Source organism: Lissotriton helveticus, chromosome 6, assembly GCF_964261635.1.
Source record: "Lissotriton helveticus chromosome 6, aLisHel1.1, whole genome shotgun sequence".
NCBI classification, from domain to species: domain Eukaryota; kingdom Metazoa; phylum Chordata; class Amphibia; order Caudata; family Salamandridae; genus Lissotriton; species Lissotriton helveticus.
This window is the reverse complement of record NC_136067.1, coordinates 1996623957-1996651899: the sequence shown is the minus strand read 5'-3', so window position 1 is coordinate 1996651899 and position 27943 is coordinate 1996623957. Positions and strand designations below refer to the sequence as shown.

At 43.3% G+C, this 27943-nt stretch overlaps 1 protein-coding gene across 1 annotated transcript in view; it reads left to right on the top strand.

Annotated features, from left to right (window-relative positions):
- Positions 1–27943, top strand: part of LOC144761997 (fucolectin-like) — a 1241072-nt gene that overhangs the window by 1050732 nt on the left and 162397 nt on the right. Inside the window, exon 5 of the mRNA XM_078647164.1 lies at positions 322–625. Within this exon, the coding sequence (XP_078503290.1) occupies positions 322–625 (304 nt within the window). The remainder of the gene's footprint in view (positions 1–321; positions 626–27943) is intronic.

The window sequence follows — 27943 nt, the reverse complement described above, 5'->3', positions numbered from 1 at the left end:
TGAATGTGCCGGCAAAATGTTACTTGAGACAACTAGCGTTGGTGCAGGTATCTGTGTGCAAAGGCTTTAAAGTGATTCAAGTTTTTCAAGTAAATATTTCCTTGTGAATGGTCACGTTGGTCAATTATGCATGACTTGCATGCCTTTAATTGTATGCGGTATTTATGATGTAAAAACCTCTAGCATGGGGGCCTTGTGTACCCGGTAGATGTATTAAAGAATAACTCTGCTGTTAGATAAACATGTTTTAGCGCTGAGTATTATACTAGTGACGTAACCCCTACAGGCATCCTCTAACCTAATGCGTTTGTTTATTTTCAGGTGAAAATGTGGCTTTGGGTGGGCGAGCCACCCAGTCAAGTTTTCTTCTTAACGACGACAACCACATAGGTTTCCTGTCCGATGCGATCAATGCAATTGATGGAAACCCGGATTCCGATTTTTTACATGGATCCTGCTCCCATGCAGAGAATGAAGATGGTCCTTGGTGGAGGGTGGATTTATTGAGCACATATAAAGTTCATGCCATTTCTGTCACTGCCAGAAATAACTATACAGAAAGGATGAATGGAGCAGAAATTCTCGTCGGGAATTCACTCAGGAACAATGGGAATGACAATTTAAGGTAAAGTTCAAAGTTTGTTCACTTTTAGTTGCCATTTACACGTCACATATGCTTGTTAGTTAGATCTGTGTCGTGATATTTGTATTCCAACGTTTGCAGCTTCAAACCTACTTTTGATGAGAGTAATTTGTGCAGTTTCTAACTTGAAATTAAGTATTCACTGTCCCAGATACATAATTTAAATGAATTGCATGTGAAAAAAGTAGATCTCGTATATTAGACACACTTCAGGCCATCTGTACTGGTTGATGATCTGTATCCTACTTTTCAAGAGTTAAACTAATTATTTCCTTTATTAGATTGTGTTTGTTCCATTGGGATCTAGGCTCCACTCACAGAGTATATTTTTACCACTTATGACTGCTGCACTTCTAGATCAGATGCAATTCAGGGAACTGGGCCATATTTCACAGTTCGATTTCTGCCCAAACATACGTATAAGAATTAGTCACCTACTAACTGATGCTGTGGCACGTTTACTTGTGCTAAAAGTAAACGTGAATGAATCTGGCCCCCTTTAAACATATTGATCAGATCAGATTATATTTTTTTGTTCCAGTTACTTGAAACCATATACAATATGACACATTATAAAAAGAAGAAAAAAAAACATTTAAATACTGACAATCTGTCCAAATTAAAAAATATATACAACAAAGAATAAAAATGAATTCCTTTTGTTTTAATTGTCCCCCTACATAAGTCTTCAAATATTTGCATTCCCACCTCCTACTTGCTAAAGTTACAAAATGTCCCTGCCTGTCCCACTTGTTTTGGTGAACTGCCCCTAAAACAGAATACATTGACTCACATATTTTCTTATCCCTTTCGTATTAAAAGTCTGTTCAGTAGGTTGTATGACGTAGCCACACATACTATTACAACACACGCCATTTCATAGCTGCCCGTGCAATGCGTGCGTCATCATCACACTTGCATTTTGCACGATAATTTTTACAACGTATATGCCTTTACCATGCATGCCTTCATCACAATAATATCGTCATAAAGGCATGCTTGGTAAGGGCCTGTAGGTGCTCAACTGACATGCGTGGTAAAGGCATTACCTTTGTAATAGCATGCATGCCATTGTGACACACTGGAATGAAAGTTCCTGATTTTCTGTTGTTTCTCCCCACGTGATCCGTTTACAGTGCTAAATAGATTCTGTGAACAGAGTAACATTTTCTGACAAGACAGAGAGGGCAGAACGGGAGAAAACTTTCTCCTGCCGCAGCCCCCTGCCCATTCTTGAACCTTATGTCCGTCAGTCTAAGGAAGGACCGGAAGGGTCTGTAGATTCATGGGGTCAGGCCTACTACACCACAGACACAGGCACACAGGTTGTTCAGTTGGTGGCCAGATCGACAATGAACCACGCCTAAGTCCCTGGGCTATTTATTAATACCTTTGCGTGTTGGCCGAGCCTACGCTGGGCCAGCCTATTATCGTCACAATGTCGGGGTCCACCAGGGTCGACCCCCTCTATACAATAGCGAGGTGGGTTTGACCATTAGAGGAAAAAACTACTGTCCTTCTTTACCCAAGTATTAAAACAAACAACATTTAGAGAACATTTTAAACTACTAAACAGTTTACATCAGGCATTGACAAATAAGGCATTTATGGAACAGTTTTACTTGGTTCGCCGGAGTACTTTTACACCTGATTCACCGGGGCCAACAGCAGGAAACAATGTCCTGGTACTTCAGTGATGGCCGAGGATAGGGTCACAGGCTGTACTGGGTCTGGCTGCTCCTGGCCGGGGGTGTCAGAGGTGCTGCAGTCAATTACTTAGTGTCCGGCACCGACTGGCGACTTTGATGTTCTTGGCTGAGGGGACTTCCAGGAGTTGGGGTAGCATGGCCTTCTTCTCCACTGGTGGCCAGGCAGCACTTACTGCCCTCTCTTGGTCCTTGCAGGCTGCTCGGTTCAGGAGCATCAGGCTCGGAGAGCATTGGGTATTCTTCAAATTCAGAAGCAGGGATCCTCTTGAAGAAAGACACATTCCTAGTCACTTTCTCGTTACCTTGGGAAGCTGCTACCCTTGACTTCCGTCACAATCCATGGGTCCACTTCAAACGGCGTCCAGAACCTTTCCCTGGGGTGGCGATCTCGTATGAGTACTCTGTCCACGACAGCAAGTGGACTGTCCTCAGCACGTCTTCTCCGGGCTGCATCTTGGTTGGTTTTCGTCCTCCGTGCCAGTGACTGATTCGGAGGTTTTGGGGACTCAGTCCACACCAGGTGGTGTGGGATTGTGTCAGTCACCGTTATGCCAAAACAGAGGCGGTTCAGGGAAATCCCGGTGGTGCAGTGAGGTTTGAGGCGGTATTCCCGAAGAAACTGGTGCAGGGCTTGGTTCAAGATAAGGCCGTTGGCAAGGGCAATTTGGATGGTCTTGTTTAGTGTTTGCATTAGCCTCTATACTTCCCAGTTTGCCTGGGGCCACCAGGGGGTCACCCGGCGGTGCTTGATCCGGTGGGACGAAAGGTATTCCTAGAGTTCAAAGCTGGTGAAAGGTGGGCCGTTGTCTGTGCGGAGATCTCCAATCAGGCCGTGGGTTGCCATAACTTTCTCCAGTTTGGGGATGACATCTCCAGCTGCTGTGGAGGAAATTATTTCAACCTCTGGGTACCGTGAGAAATCATCTTCGACAACCAACATGTACTTCCCTCCCAGGAGACTGCCGAAATCCACACTGGCTCTTTCCCATGGGGATGTGGGACCCGCCTCGGTGATCACGGGTGCTGGTCAGCTAGGAAGACTGGTTGCTAGGCATACTGGGCAGCGTTGGATGAAGGACTCCACTTGTTTGTCTAGGCCCGGGAACCACACTTTGCTGCTGAGGCGGTTCTTTGATTTCACTATCCCTTGTTGCGCTTCGTGTGCAAGGAGAGTGGCTTGGGGAGTCAGGCATCCTGGTAGGACAAGGCAAGGACCCCTTAGGAGGCAACCATCGGAGAAGACAGACAGCTCATGGTACACCTGGTGGACAGCCTTCAGCGTGGACTGCGCTTCTATCATGCAGAACGGCGTTGGGTTTTGGAGTGGCTTCCAGTCACCTGAGGATTGAGCTTGGATGGCGATCTGAAGGCAGTCGTTGTCTTTTGTGGCCTGGATCACTTCTCCCAATGATATAGGGAGGGGCCTGAACCGTTCAATGATAATCCGGATGTACTCTTCTGTGGCTTCTGCCGCCTCTTGCTCCGTGACAGGTCGAGCGTGCCGAGACAGGAAGTCCGCTGGGTTGCGAGTACCTGGAATTCCTGAAGTTGCAACACCCACTTCTCTATTCTTGGAGGGGGCCGTGACGAGGATCCGTTGAAGAGTGGAAGCAGGGGTTTGTGGTCAGTTATTACCACGAACGGGTGTCCATACAGATAGATGTGGAAGTGGCGACAACCCCATAAGATTGCAATGGCCTCCTTCTCTATTTGAGAGTAGCGTTACTCTGTGGGTGTGAGGATCCTGCTGGCGTAGGTGACTGGGGCCCACTCCCCACAGGCCTGCTGCTGGGCTAGCACTGCTCTGAGACCCGTGGGAAAAGCATCCACCACTAGCTGGGACTCATGCCTGGGGTTGAAGTATGCCAAGGTCATGTTGGATGAAAGGGCAGCTTTGATTCTCTGGAATGCCTCTTCTTGCTCCACTTCCCAAACCCAGTGATTGGTGGACTTGGTGAGGTCTCGCAGTGGACCAGTCAGATCCGACAGATTTTTGATGAAGCGTCTGCAATATGTGACCATTCCCAGGAAACTGCGGACCCTGGAACACTACTGTAGGAGCGGGAGCACTCTGTATGTCTTGTCAGGGGGCAGTTCGATCGCGCGCACTCTCTGAGGTGGGCCACTTTGTCTCCTTCTCTGCGTTGACCAACATACTTTTGAAAAGGGATTGACTTCCTGCAGGCACTGCAGGATTTGCCTTGCACAGGGCGGGCTCCGTCGTGAGGTGATGGGCCTCCGCACCATCCGCATGGGCTGTTGCCTGAGGCAGGTGCGGGCGTGGTGGACATTGGTCGGGCAACTCTGGGTCGTGACTCCTGGACATCAGTACGCAGGGCGCACACTGGTTCCTCCTTGACGGTGAAAGCTGGTTTAGGGTCCATGTGCGCTGCCCTGGCCTTCGACTGTTCTTTGGAGCCGGCAGGCCTTAGAATGTCACTCATTGGCATGTTGTCCTCCTGCAGGACTCTTTCGCGCAGTTTGGACGATGCACAACCCTTGATGAATTGTGCACGGACTTCATCGTCGACATCGGGAAGGGTGCAGGTGCTTGCGAGCTCTTTTAACCTGACGCAGTACACATCTACAGGTTCCTCCGAGAGCTGGCGGGCCTGGCGAGCAGGAACCGCTCATAGTCGGGGCTAGCGAATGGCTCGAAGTACACAGTGATGGCATCGCACATCATGGCGTAATTTCATGGTCGACTGGCTTCCCTGTTGCATTTGGATATCTTGTGAATATCTGCCCCGCCTAGAAGGAGCAACATGGAGAGATGTCGTGGAGCTGCAAACTCCCGGCTTCGAAGAAGTTCTCCAGGCGCTCTACTCATTCCTTCCATCGAGCCGCCTGGGAGGGCAGGGGCCCAGTGATAGCGAAAGGCGCATTCGGAGGCACTGTAGCCATGTTGGTGCAAGAAGAGGCGCGGTCGGGGTGAGCAGCCACCGAATGCAGGGCAAGCTGCTGCATGTGCAGTTGTCAGGCGTGGCCTTGACTCGGTGGGAGGCAGTGGCCGGGCGGGGCTTCCGCAGACAGATACGGGCCAGGCGTGGCCTGGGGCACGCTAGAGGCGTTGTGTGATGGTGCTGTAATGGTTGTGTCTTATGGCGCAGGGGGAACCAGAAATGTGGTAGGCCTTGCCAGAGGGTGGTCTTGCAAGGTCCGGGCACAATGTGGCACAGGCAGCCAGTAGCAGACTCACGCAGCACTGGTGCTGATGGAGGGCCAGCTGTGTCTTCTCCTGGTGAGTGTGTAGCATGGTGGGGCTCGAGGAGGTTCTGGTGTCATACACGCGCTCCAATGCACTCCCTTGTGTGGGCCACAGGCGGGCCGGCTGGCCGAGGAGACTTTGGGACCTCTGGTGCTTACACGTGTGTGCAGCTGACTGTCACGTGCAGCTGAGAGCAGCTGTGGGCCGCACCTGGTGGAGCGCTGTGCTGGGGTGTTGGCGGCACATCTTGGACAGCAGCCGCGGGAGGCACCAGTAGCAAGGTGCGGAGCTCCGCCGCAACAGCGGGCCGAAAGCGGGGCCCACCGTAGAGCCGTGTGCATGGAAGTACGCACGCTCAGGCAAGGTAGGCCGTGCAGGGAGACGCGGCAGGGGCGCTTCTACGAGTCGAGTGCCGGCAGCAGGCACAGGAGTGGTGGCGAGTGTTGGTATGGTGGTTAGACCACCTCTTCTCCAGTGTAGAGTCATGGGGTCAGGACTACTACACCACAGACACAGGCACACAGGTTGTTTAGTTGGTGGCCAGATAGACACTGAACCACGCCCAGGTCCCTGGGCTATTTATTAATACCTCTGCGTGCTGGCCGCACCTACACTGAGCCAGCCTATTATCGTCACACTGTTGGGGTCCACCAGGGACCACCCCCTCTAAACAATAGCAATTGGGATCAAACATTCTGCTGTTTATTGAATTCTGTGTTTCAGAAATGTAGCAGTGATAGAGCAAAAATAGAAAGTGTTTCAGAAATTCGAAATCTTCTAGACATATGTTCTGGTCAAAATCAATTTTCGCAGAATATTCAGCAGGATTGTCATGAATTTTTAATGTATATGTTTGATGTATTGGAAGATGAAGGTGTAGATATAAAAAATCTTTTTAGCCTTTCTTATCAATGGCAGCATGACTGCGACAACTGTAGTTTATCAAGTAATACTACAATAGACACTGAAATATTTATATATTTGACTTTACCAGACTGCAAATCAGTGTCTTTTAATAATCTAGTTAAAGCAGCTGATCACAATATGGTGTGTACCCAATGTAAGTGTGCAATGTTGTCCACATTATTTTTACAAACATATGGTAAATATGTCATTTTAATGTTCCAACGATGTAGACCTGATGGAAGTAAATTGTCAACTTCTATTAAAAATTTCGTGGCTTTTCAGTTATCAATATCAGGAAGAACTTTTCCAACTGTAGCTATTATTTATCATGACGGTCCTTCAACAACATCAGGGCATTACACATGCTATTTAAAATGTCAAAAAGGTTGGACTATGTGTAATGACACTCATTTGACTTTCAAACAACGTTTGCCTTTTGACTTAAAAAATTCATACCTAGTGTTTTTAGAACCAAAATTTAAGTAAAGGTAATTGCCCTATGAAGACGGGAGCAGGTAATAAAAGTTAATTTGCTGTTTAAAATTATATTGTGAATAACAGTGATGAAGATAATATAAAAATTATAGTTCTCATAAAGGTATGGTAAGTGGATCGCATAGTAAGTGATATCCGTATTATAGGAAATGTTCAACATGAGAGAGCCAGAGATGGAATTATGAATATTTAAATATTGTGAAAATGTTGTTTGAGCCTTTCTTTCAGAACGTCAGGAAAACGTTAATTTTAGAGTTTGTTTTAACTAATTTGAAAATATACTGATACATCTGACACTATTTGACCTTAAGGAAAGGTGAAGGAATGAGCAAAGAGTCATGACTGAACAGAAGGAGTATATGAAAACATTGAAACATATTTCAGATGTTCTTGGAGCTTTTTCTCTAGAGATTCGATGAAATGGAATTTTTAGAGAACAGCAGAGTACCTTCCAACGTAAAGGACCTTCATGATGTACTATTTGTCTTAAAGGATAAGTAAGTGAATCAAAGATTAGTGTACAGATGTGATTTGTAAGTTTATATGTTTTTTTAAACACAATCTTTTTGATTGTATTTTTTTTCCCGCTGTCAAATCAAATCAAATCAATTAAGCTTTATTCGATTTAAAAAATATAAATCATAAAAGCAAACAAATTATTCAGAACAGTCATAATAATTACATTTCACTAAAATAGTTATTTACACGTTTAGAAGAATACAACATTTTACAGAGTTTAATATTTAGAGCGTGTTAAGTTAGCATTAAATCAGCTAGGGGCTTCCCCTGTGTGGATTAATGTAAGATAATCCACGCCAGATTCGGGGCAAAATCTAGAATTGATTTGAAGTCAGCATTTTATAACCATTTTGTACATATACGTTTCTGGCCAAGTGATGGTTGCTCTCTGCTATTGATCTTGACGGGGTGAGGAAAAACGCCCTGGGATAAAAGTCATATAATTGCCATGTAGATATAGGCCCATCTCCCAATTGTGGCTGCCAGGATTGTAAATAGGGGCAACACATTCATTTCTAAATCTTACCAGGACAAGATCCCCTTTGGTATCCTTAGGGAGCGATCCCAGCCAACCCACCCTTCTGACACTTACTATCGAGCCGTCAATATGAGGTGCAAAATAAACACCACTGGGTATGGGCTCCCAAGTAGCAAGGCCAAGCCACAGCCTTCAATAGTACACAATAGAAAAACGCCAATGCTGCCTATATCAATTCACCATATACTTGTAATCTAACAGTTGAATGAAACATAAAGTGAGGGGATCTGAGTTTCTCGAATAAATCCTGAGTTTTATTTAGTTTAATTTCATTTAGATTTTTTGATCATTTTTTCATCAAATTTTTACATTTCAACAGATTTGTAACATATAATATATACAAAATATTCTATACAGTAAAACATTCCCCTTCTAACAATCATACATCCAGTCACTTGTGAATCACATTCAGACACTCTCATACACTCCCACAGTTACTCTGTACAATTATTCATGATTTTTACAAGAAACACTTTTTCTTATATAATGCCATAGATTATAGATGACAATTAGTTTTTATCTTTCAACAAGAAATTTTTCCTTCATTCATTGATGTTCTTATGGCATTGAAAAACGGTCTACGCGTTTCGAACTCTTCCTAGTATCGAGTTCTCATCAGGACCAAACTCTAAAAAATGAAAAAGGGGGGGAGCCGTATTAGGTATGTTTTTCAATCAAATCAGAATTCACCACGTGGCTCAACATCCACCTGATTGCCTCTTACCTCTAACATGTACCACAATTCAATTTGTAAATTTCATTTTTACAGAGTTTGAAACAGTTTCCTTACTCTGCTTCCTTCACTTATTCTTATCCTCCGTGTTTACTCCCCTTTCCCTAACTCCCCTCGCACATTCAACTTCTTTCAGCCCCCCTGCTTTACTTCCCTTACCCTCTGTTCCCTTCCTTTGCTCCCTCACTCATTCCCTTTCCCTTAATCATTTACTTCTCTCCTGTCACTCCTTCTCTCAGTCCGTCTGTCCTCACAGTTCCTCACTTCCGTTCCCTCACTTTGTCTCTCTTATCGTTGCGGTCTCTCTCCCCTCAATCTGTCAATTCTCTTTCGTCATGCTGACTCCCTACAACTCACCCACACTTACCTTTGTTTGCTGCTTCACTGACTCCCTTTCAGTCACTCCTTCCTTTACTGTCTCTCTCCATTCTTTTTTTTTTTTTGGTGCGCGCCCCGGTACGCGTACCGGGGAGCATACCGTTACGCGTTCTGTTGAGAAAAAAGAATGACAGAGTTTTTTAAAAATGTTGTTTTTTTTATAAATTAGAGGTAGTTCTAAAAAGAACAGTTTTTTTTATTCTTTTTGTTTTATATTTTTTTATTGTTTTTTGAAAATTTTTTACTTTTTTTGGCTTTTCTGAACAGTTTTATATTTTTTTGTATTTCCTTTGGGGAGAAACAAAAAACAGGGAATTGAAAATGGCTCAACTGGAGCACAAAAAAAATCAGGAAAAATTATGGTTTCCTCGGGCATTTGTGGTTATCCATAGCAACATTAATTAGTGTGATGCTTTGCTAACCATAATTAATTGTTTTGTTGCAATATATACAAACAATTTTGTAATCCCCAAACTTTGTTTGTATATATGGGCCCGTCTCCCTTGCCTCTGGACCCGATGGAGTGGGTTATTTGGATGTTGAGGGTCTGGATGTTGATTGGGGTAGCTAACTGCAGAGGTCCCTTACCTCTGCTGCAGAATAGTTGTTAGGGTGCAAACGCATCATGTGCCGAATCATAGTATGATTCCCAAAGGAATATTTTGTGTTAGGGTTCCCCCTGGACAGCTCTGCACCACAGATCAGACAAGTCACCTTCGCAGCGTTGACTTTTTTGAAACCCCTTGGGATTTTGTAAAACTCCCATATGAAGTGCTCGTTTGGTTTGTATGGGGGATTATCTTCAGGCAGGAACTGCCTTGTCTGTTCCTCCTCTTCATCATCCTCCTGCTCTTCTTCTTGACCACCAATGTGATCTTCTGGTGGTCTTTTTGATGGTGGTGGTGGTGGTGGTGGGGCAGATGCTCCAGCTGCTGATATGACTGTAGCCATCTCTGTAAGGAAAAAGCAGGTCTTCCTCACTCAAATAACAAAGTGAGAATGAGGAAAAAAGATGGGGGCTTTGATCATTTGGAAAACAAAACTGTTCTGAACCAATGAAAAGTGTTATTTTCAAGTCACATGATCCGGGGTTTAATCATTTGGAAACCAAAACTGATCTGAACCAATGAAAAGTGTTATTTTCAGATCACATGACCCGACGCGCTTATGCTACGCGCCCCGGGGCGTGCCCGTCGACGCGCCCCGGGGCGCGCCCGGTGGCGCTTACGTTGCACGATCGTATGCGCTCGGGTGCTTCCGGGTGCGCTTACGCCATGCGTCATATGATGCAACACGCGGCTACGCGATACGTCACGATGTTGTTTTCGTTCGCGCCAATAGCGCTAACGGGACGCTCATCGGTACGCGCCCCGGGGCGCGCCGTAACACTGCGCTCACCGGTGAGCGCATCAGTACGCGCCCCGGGAGTGCTCCGGCGCGGGAAAAAATAAAGAAATGAAAATAAACATAAAAAAAATAGTATTACATAATTATAAAATATAAAATTCATTATACAAAATATTACATTTCATACCTATAGAGATTTGCTATTAAAAAACCTATGAAATTCACTGAAGAAATCATAGGTTTCACATCAGTTATAGTTAGGAATTAGCATTTAAAAAACTATGAAATTCACTGAAAAAAACATAGGTTTCACACCAGTTATAGTTAGCTGGAAATTTTACTCGCATAAAACCAATGAAATTCCCACGTTATAGTTAGTTGGACTCACTATAACTTGCGCGTGCAATGCACTGCTGATGACGTCACATATTACATCACTCATGACATGGTCAGTGACATCACTAAAGACATCACATAGGTTATTGTTTTTCCACAAAATATACAAACGATTTTGTATCTTCCAAACTTGGTTTGGATGTTTTGGATCATCTCCCTTGCCTCTGGACCCGATGGAGTGGGTTCGTTGCTTGTTGAGGTTCTGGAAGAAGACTGGGGAAGGTTTCAGGCCAGTTCTCTCACCTCTGCCGCAGAATAGTTGTTAGGATGCCTGCGTTGCATGTGGCGAATCATGGTGTGATTACCAAAAGAATATTTTTTGGTAGGGTCCCCCCTGGAAAGTTCAAAGCCACAGATCAGACAAGTTACTTTTGCCGCATTGACTTTCTTGTGGCCTCTGGGGAATTTAAAAAACTTCCACACAATGTGCTCTCTTGGTTTGTAAGGGGGATTGTCTTCAGGCAGGAAAGTCCTCTTCTCCTCCTCCTCCTCCTCCTCCTCTTGTTCTTCACCACCAATGTGGTGTTGTGGTGGTCCTTTTGGTGGTGGTGGTGGTGGTGGTGGTGGTGCAGATGCTCCTGCTGCTGCTGCTACTGTAGCCATTTCTCAATCAATGGAAACAGGTCTTCCTCACTCAAAGAACAAAGTGAGAATGAGGAAAAATTTGGAAACCAAAACTGTTCTGAACCAATGAAAAGTGTTATTTTCAGGTCACATGACCCGACGCGCTTACGCTACGCGCCCCGACGCGCTTACGCTACGCGCCCCGGGGCGCGCCAGGCTGCGCGCCCGGGTAGGCGCCCGGGGGGCGCTTACGTAGCGCATATGCGTTAGGGCGCTTCCGGATGCGCTTACGCCGTGCGTCATAAGACGCATCACGCGGCTACGCAATACGTCGCAATTATGTTTTCGTTCATGGCAATAGCGCTAACGGGATGCTCACCGGTATGCGCACCGGGGCACGCCGCAATACTGCGCTTACCAGAGCGCTCACGGTACGCGCACCGGGAGCGTTCCAGGGCAAAAAAAAAATAAAAAATAGTATTACATAAATATACAATATAGGATTCATTATAAAATAGAAATTAGCTATTAAAAAACCTATGAAATTCACTGAAAAAACCATAGGTTTCACACCAGTTATAGTTAGGAATTAGTATTTAAAAAACCTATTAAATTCAGTGAAAAAACCATAGGTTTTACACCAGTTATAGTTACCAGGAAATTTTACTCGCATAAAACCATTGAAATTCCCACGTTATAGTTAGTTGGACTCACTATAACTTGCGCGCCTGCAATGCACTGCTGATGACGTCACATATTACATCACTCATGACATGGTCAGTGACATCACTCATGACATCACTGATGACACCATCCAGTGAATGTGTGTCTTTCTGAAAAATAAATATATGTATATGTAAAAGTTGATGGAAAAATAAATGTTTACATGGATGTTTTTAAAAAAAAAAATTGATTGGTTAAGTGGCTCTTAGTGAATATATATATTAGTGAGTAATGTTTAAATATTTAAATATATGTATTATTGTTTCACTTGTGTATAAGTGGCTGCATGGGTTGGTGAGTAGCTACATGTGTATGTATATGGGTTATTAGATGTTTTTCTTAGTATCAGTATGAGTGTTTGTATGAGTGAATCTACAGGTAAGTGATTAGATGTGTGTATACATCTAGGAATCTGTTAGTGGGTGTTTAGATACTTGTATTGCTGTGTCAATGGATTCAAAAAAGATACTCTGTATTTTACAAAGAGTGATGAAAGATTTTACTAGTGTATGAAAAGGTATATGTGATTGTCACGTGGATGATGTCATCATTGATGTCATCAGTGATTTCATTTGAGATGTCATCAGTGATGTCACTGACCATGTCATGAATTATGTAATATGTGTCATCCTCAGCAGTGGATTGCGGGTGCGCGAAATATAGTTAGTACAACTAACTATATAGGAGCAATTTCAATGGTTTTGTATGAGTGAAATGTCTAGCTAACTATAATACCCCTAAAACCTATAGTTTTTTGAGTGAATTTCAAAGGTTTTTTAAATGCTAATTCCTAACTATATAAGGCCTGAAACCTATGGTTTTTTCAGTGAATTTCGAAGGTTTTTTAAATGCTAATTCCTAACTATATAAGGCCTGAAACCATTGGTTTTTTCAGTGAATTTGCAAGGTTTTTTAAATGCTAATTCCTAACTATATAAGGCCTGAAACCTATGTTTTTTTCAGTGAATTTCAAAGGTTTTTTAAATGCTAATTCCTAACAATATAACGCCTGAAACCTGTGTTTTTTTCAGTGAATTTCAATGGTTTTTTAAATGCTAATTCGTAACTATATCAGGCCTGAAACCTATGGATTTTTCATTGAATTTCAAAGGTTTTTTGAATGCTAATTCCTAATTATAACGTGTGTTAAACCTATGTTTTTTTCAGTGAATTTCAAAGGTTTTTTAAATGCTAAATCTTAACTATGACGTGTGTGAAAGCTATGATTTTCTAGTGAATTTTCAATATTTTTATAATGCTAATTTGTAAATAATTATTTAATTATAAATGTATTTTTCAACAAACTGCCTTTGTGCATTGTAATACATTGACTGTATTATGTAATAAGCAACAGCACATGTATTTTTTTATGATTTGCATAAAGTTGAACAGTATACTCTACATCTTCAATCCACATGTAAACAGTTCAATTTTGTTTTTTGTGTTTCTCAAACGTGCGCGCACCTCGTGATTTGTTTGCCCTTCGGGGTTTTTTAGGGACCACCTGACAAGGTCTAGGGGGTCAGAGAGTCTCTAACCTGCCTCATTTTCACGTTGTCCACTACTGTTTTTGAGTGACTTTTTCTTCGGGTGCGTGCACCGTGTGCGCACCTCGCGATTTATTTAAAAAATTAAAATGTTTTTTTTTTTGCCCATCGGGGTTCTTCAGGGACCCTCTGAGAAGGCCTAGGGGGTCAGGGAGTCTCTTCCTTGCCTCCTTTTCACATTTAGAAACGTTTATGAAAATCGGGTAAAACGACATTTTGATGCGACGTGCGCGCACCATGCGTGTACGTCAAGTCATGTTACTCAAAAACAACACCTTTCAATGGTTAATAGTATTTTCTGTTCTAGAATCTTCAAAAACCCCACCCACTACCCTCACTATCTGTTTCACTCTCTTGAGAGAAGAATCTTTCCAGCTTTCCACAGAGATTTGAAAACATGGCACAAAGACAGGATTCCTCTTCAGAATCAGATGACCAAGAACATCAGATTCCACCTGCTGTGGCCAGCACATCGACAGCACCACCATATGCCTCACCATCCATCTCACAATTGGATATAAGGCCATTCCTGAGTTCTGTGCACATGAGATGCAACATGTGCAATAAAATATTCGTCTACGGGGAGCAGAGCCTCAATCTAATTGAACGTAGAATTCGAGTCCACCAATGCTACCAGAGATGTTTTTTTTTTTTTATTTACTTTGCTCCTGTTGAACAGTTTTGCCGTTCCAGTTTTCTGTTCCTGTTTGAAAAAAAATATCTATATAAAACTTTAAAAAAAGAAAAAAAAATATAAAACAACAAAACAAAAAGAAAGTTATTTTCAGAACTTACTCACTTCTCCAAAAAGAACTGTATTTCTTACACACTGTGTCATTCATTTTTTGTATGAATGTGTAGTGTATAAATGAATGACTGAAATGACTGAGTGAAGGGGAGGAAGGGACTGAGGGAACGAGTGAGGAAAGGGGAGTATGGTGAGTGAGGAAAGGGGAGTCAAAGAGTGACTGAAAGAAGGGTACTAAGGGTAGGGGAGTGAGTTAAGGGGAGTGAAAAAGTAAGGGAAGGGCAGTAAGGAAAGGAGAGTGAGGGAGGCGGAGTGAGAGAAGTGGAGCAGGGGCGGAGACAGGGAAGGGGAGTAAGGGACGGAGAGGGGGAAATAGAGTAAGGTAAGGTGAGTGAAGGTAAGAGAAGTGGAGTGATGTGAGGGAAGGGGTATGAGGATGATAACAGGGAGGTAAGTGAAAGTAAGAACTGGGGAGTGAGGGAGAGAGAAATTGAGTGAGGGATTGGAGGGACTTAGGAAAGCGTAGTGAGGGAAGAGGACTGAGGATTTAAATGAGTGAAGGAGAGTGAGGGAGAGTGAGGGAAAGAGAGCGGAAAAGACAAGAGGGGTGAGATACAGACAGGAGGAAATGTAGTGGGGGAAGGGGAGTGTCAGTGAGTGAAGGGCAGTGACAGTTAGAGAAAGGGTATGAGGGTAAGGGAAGGAGAATGAGGGAGAAAAAATAAAATTAAGAGAGAAGGAAAGTGAGTGAGAGAGAGTAGGGGAATGGTAGAAAAACAGAAGAAACAACATTAAGAGTAAAGAAGAGAGAGCGAAAGAGTAACAGAGAGGGAGACCAAGGTACTGAGAAGGAGTAAGGCAGTTAGAATAAATGAGACAGAGGGAGAAAGGAAGAGAAACATACAGAAAAAAAGAGACAGAAGGAGTGAACGAAACGGAGTAAGTGAGATGGAGTGAGGGAGTCATGAAAAAGTATTGAAGGAAAGAGAATGACATAAGGGGAGTGAGGGAGTGAAGAATAGTGAAAGGCAGTAACAGTGAGAGAAAGGGTTTGAGGGTGACCAAAGTGAAATGACAGAAAAAGAAAGAGATTTAAAGAGTGGAAAAGGGACTGAGAGATAAAGGAGGAGTGAAGGAAACAGAAAAGGAAAGAGAGGAAGAATGAATGATAGAGAGAGAGACGAAGACAGAGGAGAGAGAAAGAGGTAGAACAAGTGACTGACAGGGAGTGAAGCGGTTAGACTGAGTGAGACACAGGGAGAGAGGGAGAGAAAAATGTACAGAAGACGAGTGAGAGACTAAAGGAATGGGAAAGAAGGGGTATGAGTTTGAGAAAAGGGGCGTAAGAGAAAGTGAGAGATGTGGAGTGAGGGAAAGAAAAGTGGAGTGAGGGGATGGAGGGAGTTAGAAAATGGAAGTGAGAGAAGGAGAAGGAGAGTGAGTGGGAGTGAAAGGGTAAGAATTACAGACTGAAGGAACTGGAGTGGGGGAATGGGAATGACGGTGAATGAAGGCCAGTGACAGTTATACACAATGAGAGAAAGGGAAAGCAAGCAACCGAGAAGGATTGAGGCAGTTAGAATGAGTGAGAGAAAGGGAGACAGGGAGAGAAACATGGAAGAAAAAAAGTGAGGGAAGGAATAAACGAAGGTGAGTAAATGAGATTGAGTGAGAAAAGAGGAATGAAGGAAGGAGAGTGAGGGAAGGGGAGTGAGGGAAAAGTACAATGAAATACACCTCATCATACACTAGTATAATATTTCATCACTCACTGTAAAATATAAAGTGCCATATTTGAAACTATTGACACACCAATAGTAATTTCTAAACACCCACTCAGTGATTTATAGATCTATACACATGTCTAATCACTTACCTATAGATTCAGAGTTATATGCAGTGAATAATTAACAGAACACTATTAAATATACTTATACGCCTATTTCAACATTACACACTAGCACACATTGTATTCACTTATTAAGACATAAGACATACTTCTGACTTATGCAAACAATTGATTATACTTACATTTACTCATCTACACACTTATACAAACACCACTTCATCTATTTATATAGATACTAACTCACACTTAGTGTGTTATAAAATCACTATTACAAGTATACAGGGAAGGGGAGTAAGGGACGGAGAGAGGGAAATAAAGTAAGGTAAGGGGAGTGAAGGTAAGGGAAGTAGAGTGATAGTGAGGGAAGGGGTATGAGGATGATAAAAGGGAGGTAAGTGAAAGTGAGAAGTGGGGGGTGAGTGAGAGAAAAATTGAGTGAGGGAATGGAGGGACTTAGGAAAGCGTAGAGAGGAAAGGGGACTGAGGATTTAAATGAGTGAAGGAGAGTGAGGGAGAGTGAGGGAAAGAGAGCGGAAAAGACAAGAGGGGTGAGATGCAGACAGGAGGAAAGACGAGTGAGACACAGTGAGAGAGGGAGAGAAAAATGTAGAGAAGATGAGTGAGAGACTAAGGGAATGGGAGTTAGCAAAAGGAAATGAGGAAAGGGAAATAAGGGAATGGGATTAACAGATGGAGTGAGCGAAAGAGACTGAGGGGGACTGAGGGAATGGGAGCAGGAGAAAGGGAATAGGAGTGATGCACAGAGAGGACAACATGAAGTGGGAGAAGAGGAGTGAGATTGAGTGAAGGGCAGTGACAGTGAGTTAAGGGAAATAAGAGTGAGGGGAGAGGAGTGATGGAAAAAAAGCATATTAAGAGAAAGGAAAAAGAAGTAAGTGAGAGACAAGTATTTATGAAAAGAGAGAAAAGAAAAGGAAAAATAGTAAAGAGAGACAGAGACAGTGAAAGAGACAAATAGAAGGAGACTGAGGGAGGGTGAAGGAATAAAACACTTACAGTTACTAAAACAGAGGAAGAGACTTAGAGACAGATGGAGGAAAGGGGAGTGAGCAAAAGTGAGTGAAGGAGTGAGAGAAGTGGAGTGACTGAAGGTCAGTGAGGCATGATCTAATAGAAAGAGAGTAAGGGGGAGTGAGAAGAGATTGAGCGATACAGCAACACAAGGTTGTGATTGAGGAAGATAGGAAAGAGAAGTGAGAGACAGGCAGTGGAAAGAGGGAGTTAAACAATTTCAGTTATGGTGAAGGAAGAGTACTTTTGGAGAGAAAAGGAGTGTAGAGGTGAATGAAGGGCAGTAATGACAACGAGAAAAGGAGAGTAAGATCAGTAAAGGAAGGTTAGTAAGACAGAGATTAAAGAATGTGAAAGAGACAAAGAAAAGTAAGAGAGTGATGACAAAGTATTTTTTGTTTGTCAAACTTACCTTATAAATAATGACAACTTTATAGTATATATTTTTAAAAAATATACTATCTGTGGAAGAAAAGAAAACATTTTGTTATAATATATATTTCATAATACAAAAGAAAGTAGGAGTGAAGGAAACAGAAAGAGAAAGAGAGGAAGGGTGAGGGAGTGAGAAAGAGAGAGAGAGAGTGAGAGAGAAAGAGAGGGAGAGCAAGTTACTTACAGGAAATGAAGTGATTAGACTGTAATGTAATGTAATGTAATGTAAAAAGGATTTGTAGAGCGCTGCGTTCACCGGACGGTTTCTTGGCGCTGATCACTAACCCATGAAGAGGCAGAGAGGGGAGAAAGGAGAGCATTATGTATAGACACCACGGAAAAGGTGAGTTTTTAGGAGAGACCGAAAGTGAAGGTAAGAAGAGGAGAGTCTGAGGTCTAGAGGTAGAGAGTTCCAGAGTGAGGGGGCCAGGAAGGAGAATCTAAGGCCTCCGTGCTTTTTTCGCCTGAACCTAGGTGTCTGGAGAAGGGCGTGATGGGAGGAGCGGAGGTGTCTGGGGGGGGCGTACGGATGAAGAAGAGAGGAGATGAAAGAGGGGCCGATGCCAGCCAGGGATTTATGGGTTAGGCAGCCAAGTTTGAACTTCCAGCGTTCCGACACAGGAAGCCAATGAAGGGCTTTAAGGAGGGGACGGACGTGGTGATGTTTTGGCTGACGGTAGATGAGACGGGCAGCCTGATTCTGGATTAACTGAAGTCTCTTTATTTGGTATTGCGGAATGCCAGCGTATAGGGCGTTGGCGTAGTCAATCCGGGAGATGACTAGCGCCAGCAGCGCCAAGGTGAGAGCTTCAGTGGTCAGGAAGTGAGCTATTTTCCGGATTTTCCTGAGCTGGTGGAAGCAGGAGGATACTGTGGCACTGATCTGATGGTTCATGGAAAGATCTTGTGAAATGTAGACCCCTAGGCTTTTTACTTTTTCGGCGGGACTAGGAGGGGGGCCGAGGGAAAGGGGCCAAAAGGTGGAGTTCCATGGGTTGGCTGAGCCTCCGACAAGAACGAGCTCCGTCTTGTCGGGGTTGAGCTTAAGGTGGTGAGCGCCCATCCAGTCACTGATATGGCAGAGGGTGGACTGGAAATCCTGGGCCGCTTCCTGCGAGTCAAGGTTGAAGATGAGCTGGATGTCATCTGCATAATTAAATGCAGTGACATTCCTGCCCCGGAGGGAGCGGATCAGGGGGGTAAGGTATAGATTAAAAAGGAGGGGGGACAAAGACGAGCCCTGCGGGACTCCGCAGGTGAGTTTCATCCTATCCGCCGAGAATTGGGAGATTCGAACAGATTGGTGGCGGTTCGTCAAAAAGGAACGAACCCAGTCAAGGGCCGTCCCTCCAATACCAGCCTCCTTGACACGGTCGACCAAGATGGAGTGGTCGACCGTGTCAAAGGCTGCCGACAGGTCCAGGAGGATTAAGGCTTGGCTGGCGTTAGAGTCAGCACCTCTGCGGAGTTCCTCCATTACAGAGAGAATGACCGCCTCGGTTGAGTAGGCTGGTCTGAACCCAGCCTGTTGAGGGTCCAGAAAGTTGGAGTCCTCAACGAAGGAGCTGAGGATGTTGGTGACATATGACTCAAGTACCTTGCTAAGGTAGGGAAGGAGGGAAATGGGACGGAAGTTGGCCATAATTGTAGGATCGGCGCTGGGTTTCTTCAAGATGGGTACTACTTCCGCGTTCTTAAACTGACTGGGAACTTCGCCGAGCAGGAGGGAGTTGTTCAAAAGGGCCAGTGGAGGGGTGGGACAGGCTGAGAAGGCAGCCCGGAGAATCGCGGGGGGGCAGCAATCTGTGGGGGAACCAGAGGAGACTTTTTTAAGTAGACTAATGAAGACTTCTTCTGATATCGGGGGGAACTGAGTCAAGGATTGAGGGTTGACAGAGGGTGCAGCCTCAGTTGAGGGTGCAGCCGGGGGAGTGGAGGAGATGCTGTTTTTGATTTTGATAATTTTTTCTATAAAGAAACCGTTGAGGGAGTCACAGAGTGCTTGAGACGGAAGGGGTTTGAGAGTTACCCTATCCGGGTGTGAGAGCTCGTCAACGATTGCGAAAATATCTTTTGATTTCTGCGCAGAGTTAAGGATTTTGGTGGAAAAGTAAGCAGTTTTTGCAGCTGATATGGCTAGTTTGTATTCTCCCAATAATTTTAGGAAGAGTTGTTTCTTTACAGGGTCATAGTTTCTGCGCCAGCGGCGTTCGGCCTGGCGGAGACCAAGTTTTAAGGTTTTAAGACTATCAGAAAACCATCGATGTGCGTCGTGGGGGCGCTTGGATTTTATTAGTTTAAGGGGAGCAACCTTGTCGCTGGCCTGTTCTAGCCAGTCGACTAGTGCAGCTTCTTGGGAGTCGATGGGGCCTAGAGTGACCAAAGCCGAGGGTGATAGAGAGGTGAGGAATAGGTCAAGGTCTGCTTTGTTCCAGTTGCGAGCTTGGAGGCTAGGGCCTCGGCTGCGCGGGGGCGGGGGAGGAACCAAGAGGAGAAAAGAAATTAAATGGTGGTCGGACCAGTGACAAGGTGAGATCGTGAGCGACTTGATTTCAAGGTTATAGGTCCACACCTGGTCAAGGGTGTGTCCCTTGGAGTGAGTGGGTAGATGAATGTGTTGGGTACCGTTAAGCCCAGTTAAAAGATCGGTGAAAGCCAGGGATTGAGGGCTTTCATGGGTATCTGCCGGCCAGTAATTGAAGTCTCCCAGGACTAGGAGTTTAGAATTGTTGATGGTGAGCTGAGAGAGCAGGTCACCAAAGTTCGAATAGAAATTGGGCATAGATTGTGGAGGACGGTAAACCAAAACGCAGGTAAGAGGGGAGACAGAAGATTCAAGTCTGATTCCCAGACAGTCCACCTGAGGGATGTTGAGGAGGGAAAGGGAAGTGAACCTGAGGGAGAGATTGATAATGGCGGCTACGCCGCCTCCTAGTTTGCCCGCAGGCCTATTGGCATGAAGTATATAATACCCTGGAGGGGTGGCTGCTAGGATGTCAGGGGAGGAGTCCTCAGTCAGCCAAGTCTCGGTTAGGAGAAGAATATCGGGTCGGTCCGAGTCTAGGAGGTGGAAGATGTCAAGTTGGTGTCTGACAAGTGAACGAGTATTAAGGTACATAACCGCCAATTCCATATTGGCGGGTGCCTGAGCAAGTGGGGGTTTAGGAGGAGAAGGATAAGCTGAGGGTTCGGAAGTGAGAAGGGACGGGAGGGACTGTAGCTCAGGAAAGGTACTCCGGGGTTGATAAATACCTAGTTGTTGCAGGCATGTGGAGCTGGTGGTATCCAGTGACCTCAGTGAATGTAGGGCAATCAAGTCCCTGGGAGTGAGGGTAGTAGATTGGGCAGAGTGACATGGCCCGGGCCCCGTCCGGTCGCGGACGGGCGCAGACGGGCTTGCCTTAGGCGCGCCTTCGGCGCGCAGGCGGCGCGCCCGCTGCGCTCGTCCGCTGCGCTTCCGGTATGGACACATCCTATATGCTGGTAGAGGATTGGTGAAGGAAGGGGCGTGGCCTAAATAAGTGGGCGTGGCCTGTGCACCGCGAGGAAGGCGGCGGTTCAATCAAGCCCAGCCTCGCCCTCTGCAGCGCTGGATCCGCTGTGCAGGGGCTCGAGTGTCAGGTAAATAACAAGGATTTAAAAAGAATAGAACACAATTCAATTTTAAAAAAGAACAGTAAGAGCGTGGCTCCCGGCTGTGCCTCAGGAGATTAGTGGAGTCCAGCAGCGCTTGTTATCAGCGCTTTAAGTATGCTGGCGAGCGGGGGGGGCGTGGCCTAAATAAGTGGGCGTGGCCTGTGCACCGCGAGGAAGGCGGCGGTTCAATCAAGCCCAGCCTCGCCCTCTGCAGCGCTGGATCCGCTGTGCAGGGGCTCGAGTGTCAGGTAAATAACAAGGATTTAAAAAAAATAGAACACAATTCAATTTTAAAAAAGAACAGTAAGAGCGTGGCTCCCGGCTGTGCCTCAGGAGATTAGTGGAGTCCAGCAGCGCTTGTTATCAGCGCTTTAAGTATGCTGGCGAGCGGGGGGGCGTGGCCTAAATAAGTGGGCGTGGCCTGTGCACCGCGAGGAAGGCGGCGGTTCAATCAAGCCCAGCCTCGCCCTCTGCAGCGCTGGATCCGCTGTGCAGGGGCTCGAGTGTCAGGTAAATAACAAGGATTTAAAAAGAATAGAACACAATTCAATTTTAAAAAAGAACAGTAAGAGCGTGGCTCCCGGCTGTGCCTCAGGAGATTAGTGGAGTCCAGCAGCGCTTGTTATCAGCGCTTTAAGTATGCTGGCGAGCGGGGGGGGGGCGTGGCCTAAATAAGTGGGCGTGGCCTGTGCACCGCGAGGAAGGCGGCGGTTCAATCAAGCCCAGCCTCGCCCTCTGCAGCGCTGGATCCGCTGTGCAGGGGCTCGAGTGTCAGGTAAATAACAAGGATTTAAAAAAAATAGAACACAATTCAATTTTAAAAAAGAACAGTAAGAGCGTGGCTCCCGGCTGTGCCTCAGGAGATTAGTGGAGACTGAGTGAGACAAAGGGAGAGAAGGAGAGAGAAATGAAGTGAAAGAAGTGAGAGACTAAAAGAATGAAAATTAGCAAAAGAGGTTGAGGAAAGGGGAATAAGGGAAGGGGATTGACAGATGGAGTGAGCGAAAATGAGGGAAAGCTAGGAAATGGGAGCAGGAGAAAGGGAATGACAGTGATGTACAGAGAGAAAAACATGAAATTAGAGAACACAACTCAGATTGAGCGAAGAGCAGTGACAGTGAGAGAAAGGATATAAGTGTGAAGGGAGGTGAGAGATTGAACACAAAACATTTTAAGAGAAACGAAAAAGAAGTAAGTGAAAGACAAGTATTTATGTAAAGAGAGAAAAGAAAAGGAAAAATAATGAAGAGAGAGGGAGAACGTGAAAGAGACAAACAGAAGGAGACTGAGGGAGTGTGAAGGAATAAAACACTTACAGTTACTAAAACAGAGGAAGAGACTTAGAGACAGATGGAGGAAAGGGGAGTGAGCAAAAGTGAGTGAAGGAGTGAGAGAAGTGGAGTGACTGAAGGTCAGTGAGGCATGATCTAATAGAAAGAGAGTAAGGGGGAGTGAGAAGAGATTGAGCGATACAGCAACACAAGGTTGTGATTGAGGAAGATAGGAAAGAGAAGTGAGAGACAGGCAGTGGAAAGAGGGAGTTAAACAATTTCAGTTATGGTGAAGGAAGAGTACTTTTGGAGAGAAAAGGAGTGTAGAGGTGAATGAAGGGCAGTAATGACAACGAGAAAAGGAGAGTAAGATCAGTAAAGGAAGGTTAGTAAGACAGAGATTAAAGAATGTGAAAGAGACAAAGAAAAGTAAGAGAGTGATGACAAAGTATTTTTTGTTTGTCAAACTTACCTTATAAATAATGACAACTTTATAGTATATATTTTTAAAAAATATACTATCTGTGGAAGAAAAGAAAACATTTTGTTATAATATATATTTCATAATACAAAAGAAAGTAGGAGTGAAGGAAACAGAAAGAGAAAGAGAGGAAGGGTGAGGGAGTGAGAAAGAGAGAGAGAGAGTGAGAGAGAAAGAGAGGGAGAGCAAGTTACTTACAGGAAATGAAGTGATTAGACTGAGTGAGACAAAGGGAGAGAAGGAGAGAGAAATGAAGTGAAAGAAGTGAGAGACTAAAAGAATGAAAATTAGCAAAAGAGGTTGAGGAAAGGGGAATAAGGGAAGGGGATTGACAGATGGAGTGAGCGAAAATGAGGGAAAGCTAGGAAATGGGAGCAGGAGAAAGGGAATGACAGTGATGTACAGAGAGAAAAACATGAAATTAGAGAACACAACTCAGATTGAGCGAAGAGCAGTGACAGTGAGAGAAAGGATATAAGTGTGAAGGGAGGTGAGAGATTGAACACAAAACATTTTAAGAGAAACGAAAAAGAAGTAAGTGAAAGACAAGTATTTATGTAAAGAGAGAAAAGAAAAGGAAAAATAATGAAGAGAGAGGGAGAACGTGAAAGAGACAAACAGAAGGAGACTGAGGGAGTGTGAAGGAATAAAACAGTTATAGTGACTAAGACAGAGGAAGCGATTTAGACATGGATGGAGGAAAGGGGAGTGAAGGAGGGTATAAAGGAAGGGGAGTGAGCAAAAGGGAGTGAAGGAGTGAAAGAAGTGGAGTGACTGAACGTCAGTGAGGGATGATGTAATGGAAAGAGAGTAAGGGGGAGTGAGAAGAGATTGAGCGATACGGCAACACAAGGTAATGATTGAGGAAGATAGGAAAGAGAAGTGAGAGACAGACAGTGGAAAGAGAGAGTTAGACAAGGTCAGTTATGGTGAGGGTGGAGTACTTTTGGTGAGAAAAGGAGTGTAGAGGTGAATGAAGGACAGTAATCACAACGAGAAAAGGTGAGTAAGATGAGTAAAGCTAGGTTAGTAAGAGAGAGATTAAAGAATGGAAAAGAGTGATGAAAAATTATATTTTGTTTGTCAAACTTACCTTAAAAATAATGACAACTTTAGAGTATATTTAAAAAAAATATATACTATCTGTGGAAGAAAAGAAAATATTTAGTTAGAAAATATATATATATATATATATTTTGTAATAGAAAAAAAAGTAGAAGTGAAGGAAACAGAAACGGATAGAGAGGAAGGGTGAGGGAGAGAGAAAGAGAGAGAGAGAGTGAGAGAGAAAGAAAGGGAGAGCAAGTGACTTACAGGAAATGAAGTGATTAGACTGAGTGAGACAAAGGGAGAGAGGGAGAGAGAAATGAAGTGAAAGAAGTGAGAGACTAAAGGAATGGGAGTTAGCAAAAGTAAATGAGGAAAGAGGAGTAAGGGAAAGGGACTGACGGATGGAGTGAGGGAAAGAGAGTGAACAAAGTGCAGAGAGTGAAAGAGAGTGAGGGATGATGAGTAAGGGGAGAGTGAGAAGAGACTGATCAATACAGCAAGACAAGGGTAGTGATGAAGGGAGATAGGAAAGAGAAGTGGTGGACAGAGAGGGGAAAGAGGGAGTTGGATAAGGTACTCCAGGGTGAAGGAAGAATACTGATGGTGAGTAAAGAGAATGATGGAAGGGGACTAAGATAAAGAACAGGAAGGTGAGTAAGAGAGAGAGTGAAGAAAGGAAATAAGAGAAAAAGAAATAATAGAGTGATGAAAAGATATTTTTTATATGTCATACTTACCTTATAAATAATGACAAGTTATATAGTATCTGTGGAAGACGAGAAAAAATTGAGTTATAATATATATTTCACAATACGACAGAAAATAGGAGTGAAGGAAACAGAAAGAGAAAGAAAGGAAGGGTGAGGGAGAGAGAGAGAGGGAGAGAGTGACAGAGAAAGAGAGGGCGAACAAGTGACTGACAGAAAATGAATAGGTTAGACAAAGGGATTGAGGGAGAGAGAAATGGAGTGAAAGGAGTGAGACACTAAAGGAATTAGAGTAAAGAAAAAAGGATTGAGGAAATGGAAATAAGGGAAGTGGATTGACGAATGGAGTGAGCGAAAGAGATTGAGGGGGAGTGAGGGAATGGGAGCAGGAGAAAAGGAATTAGAGTGATGCAGAGAGAGGAGAACATGAAGTGGTGAAAAAGGACTAAGATTGAATGAAGCACAGTGTCAGTGAGGGAAGGGATATAAGGGTGAGGGAAGAAATATGATGGAAAAAAAAGCATATTAAGAGAAAGTAAAAATAAGTAAGTGATAGAGAAGGATTTATGGTAAGAGAGAAAAAAATAAAAGGAAGACTGGTAGAGAAAGAGGGAGACAGTAAAAGAGACAAACAGATGGAGATTGAGGGACTGTGAGGGACTAAGTCAGCTATAGTGACTTAGACAGAGGAATAGACTAAGAAACGGATGGAGGAAAGGGAAATGAGGGAGGAAAAAAAGGAGAAAGGGAGTTAGCAAAAGGGAGTGAGGAAGTGAAAGGAGTGGAATCATTGAAGGTGACTGAGGGATGATATGAAGGAAAGAGAGAAAGAGGGCAATACAGCAAGACAAGGGTAGTGATAGAGGAAGATAGAAAAGAGAAGTGAGGGACAGACAGAGGAAAGAGAGAATAAGGAGAATGAGAGAAGTGGAGTACGTTGAGGAAAGGTAAAGGAGTAAAAGAGAGAGTGACAAAAAGAAAGAGAGAAAGAGAAGTAAGAGAGTGATGAAAAAGTATTTTTTCTTTGTCGTACTTACATTATAAAAATAATATCTGTGAAAGACAAGAAAGAATCGACTTATGATCTATATTTCATAATACAAAATAATTTGTACAATATGTTATATATTTTATTTTTCTGTTCTCAGAATATATTGAATTTCACTAAAAACAGTGAGTTCAATACTACTCATCATATGACAGCGGGCAAAAAAACACACATTCAAAAAGATTGTGTTTAACAAACCCATACAACATTTCAATAAATATTGTAAATATTTGAAAAAATCATATCTTAAAGGTTTTCTTTCAATCAGCAATTTCTTACATAAGTACCCAATATCAACAACAACATTATTACTTCTTGTTTATACTCTCTAAATAAAGTTATGTACAAACATATGCTAACAACATTTACCCGAGATGGTCACTTTTTCTTTCAAATACCTTTCCTCATGGCCAAATAGTATGTGGGACATCCTTAATTTGGAAGCTACTTAATAGTACTCTTTTCCGTCCATTTCCCAACATTCTGAATCAAAAGCACCAACATCTTTTGTACCATCCAACAATGGTTAACAACATTTACCTCAGATAGTAATTTTTTTGTTTCAAATACCTTTCCTCTTGGCCAAATAGTATGTGTGAAATCCTTAGTTTAGAAGATACTTAATAGTACTCTTATCCATCCGTTTCCCAAGCATCTGAATAAAAAGCACCAACATCTTTTGTACCATCCAACAATGGTTATCCCTGTTTTTTTTTCAACTTGATCACCCTCACTCACAAAGTTATTCTCAACAGCAGACTAACCTTACTTAACAGGACTAAACTGCCTATGTCAATTATTTCCCCTAAAATTTGGGTTTTGAAAACACTAGGTAAGAATTTGGTAAGTCAAAAGGCAAACGTTGTTTAAAAGTCAATTGAGTATCATTACATTGTGTCCAGCCTTTTGGAGATTTTAAATACGCTGTGTAATGTCCTGATGTTGTAGAAGGACCATCATGGAAAATAATAGCTACAGTTACAAAAGTTCTTCCTGAAATTGATAGTTGAGAAGCCACAACATTTTTAATAAAAGTTGTCAATTTTGTTTCATCAGGTCTACATCATTGGAGCATTAAATTACATACTGTCCATATCTTAGTATAAATAATGTTGATAACAATTGTGAGTTACATTGGGTACAGACCATGTTTTGATTTGCTTCTCTAACTAGATTATTAAAAGATACTAATTTGCAGTCTGGTAACGTTAAATATATAAATCATTCAGTGTCTATTTCAGTACTGCTTGAAAATGGACAATTGTCACAGTCATGTTGCCATTCATAAGAAAGACCAAAAAGATTCTCAATGTCTACACTTTCATCTTGCAATATAACAAGTATATACATTAAAAATTCCTGACAATCTTGCTGAATATTCTGTGAAAATTGATTTACACCAGAACATTTGTCTAAAACATTTCGAATATCAGAGACACTTTCTATTTTACTTTAATCACTGCAAGATTTCTCAAAGACAGAATTCAACAAACAACAAAATCTTTCGTCCCGATTTTCAACAATCTGTTCTTGTAAACTTTCAAGAAAAAAACCAACATTAACCACTACATTAGCATAGCAGTTCACACCAGAACTGTTTTCAAACTGAAATCCAACAACCTCTTCAATAGCATCCTTTTTCTTTTTGTTTACAATTACTGGTTCATCTAGTTTTCTTCTTTTCTCTACAACCTCCCTACATATTTTCTCATGTCTTCTTTTTTGACGTACCACAGGTTTTTCAAATAAACGATATTGAGGTAAATTTGTAGCATATTCTCTTATTAACCTATTATGCTCTTTCACACAATTTTGATCTGCACTAATCTTTGTCTCATCAAAATCAATCAAGTATAATCTAGATAAAGTTCTGACTCGAGATAAAGCAACATATGCCATACCCTCTTTGAACACAGTGCTTCCAATATTCACCAAAGCACTATCTACACTCAAACCTTGCGATTTATGAATAGTCACCGC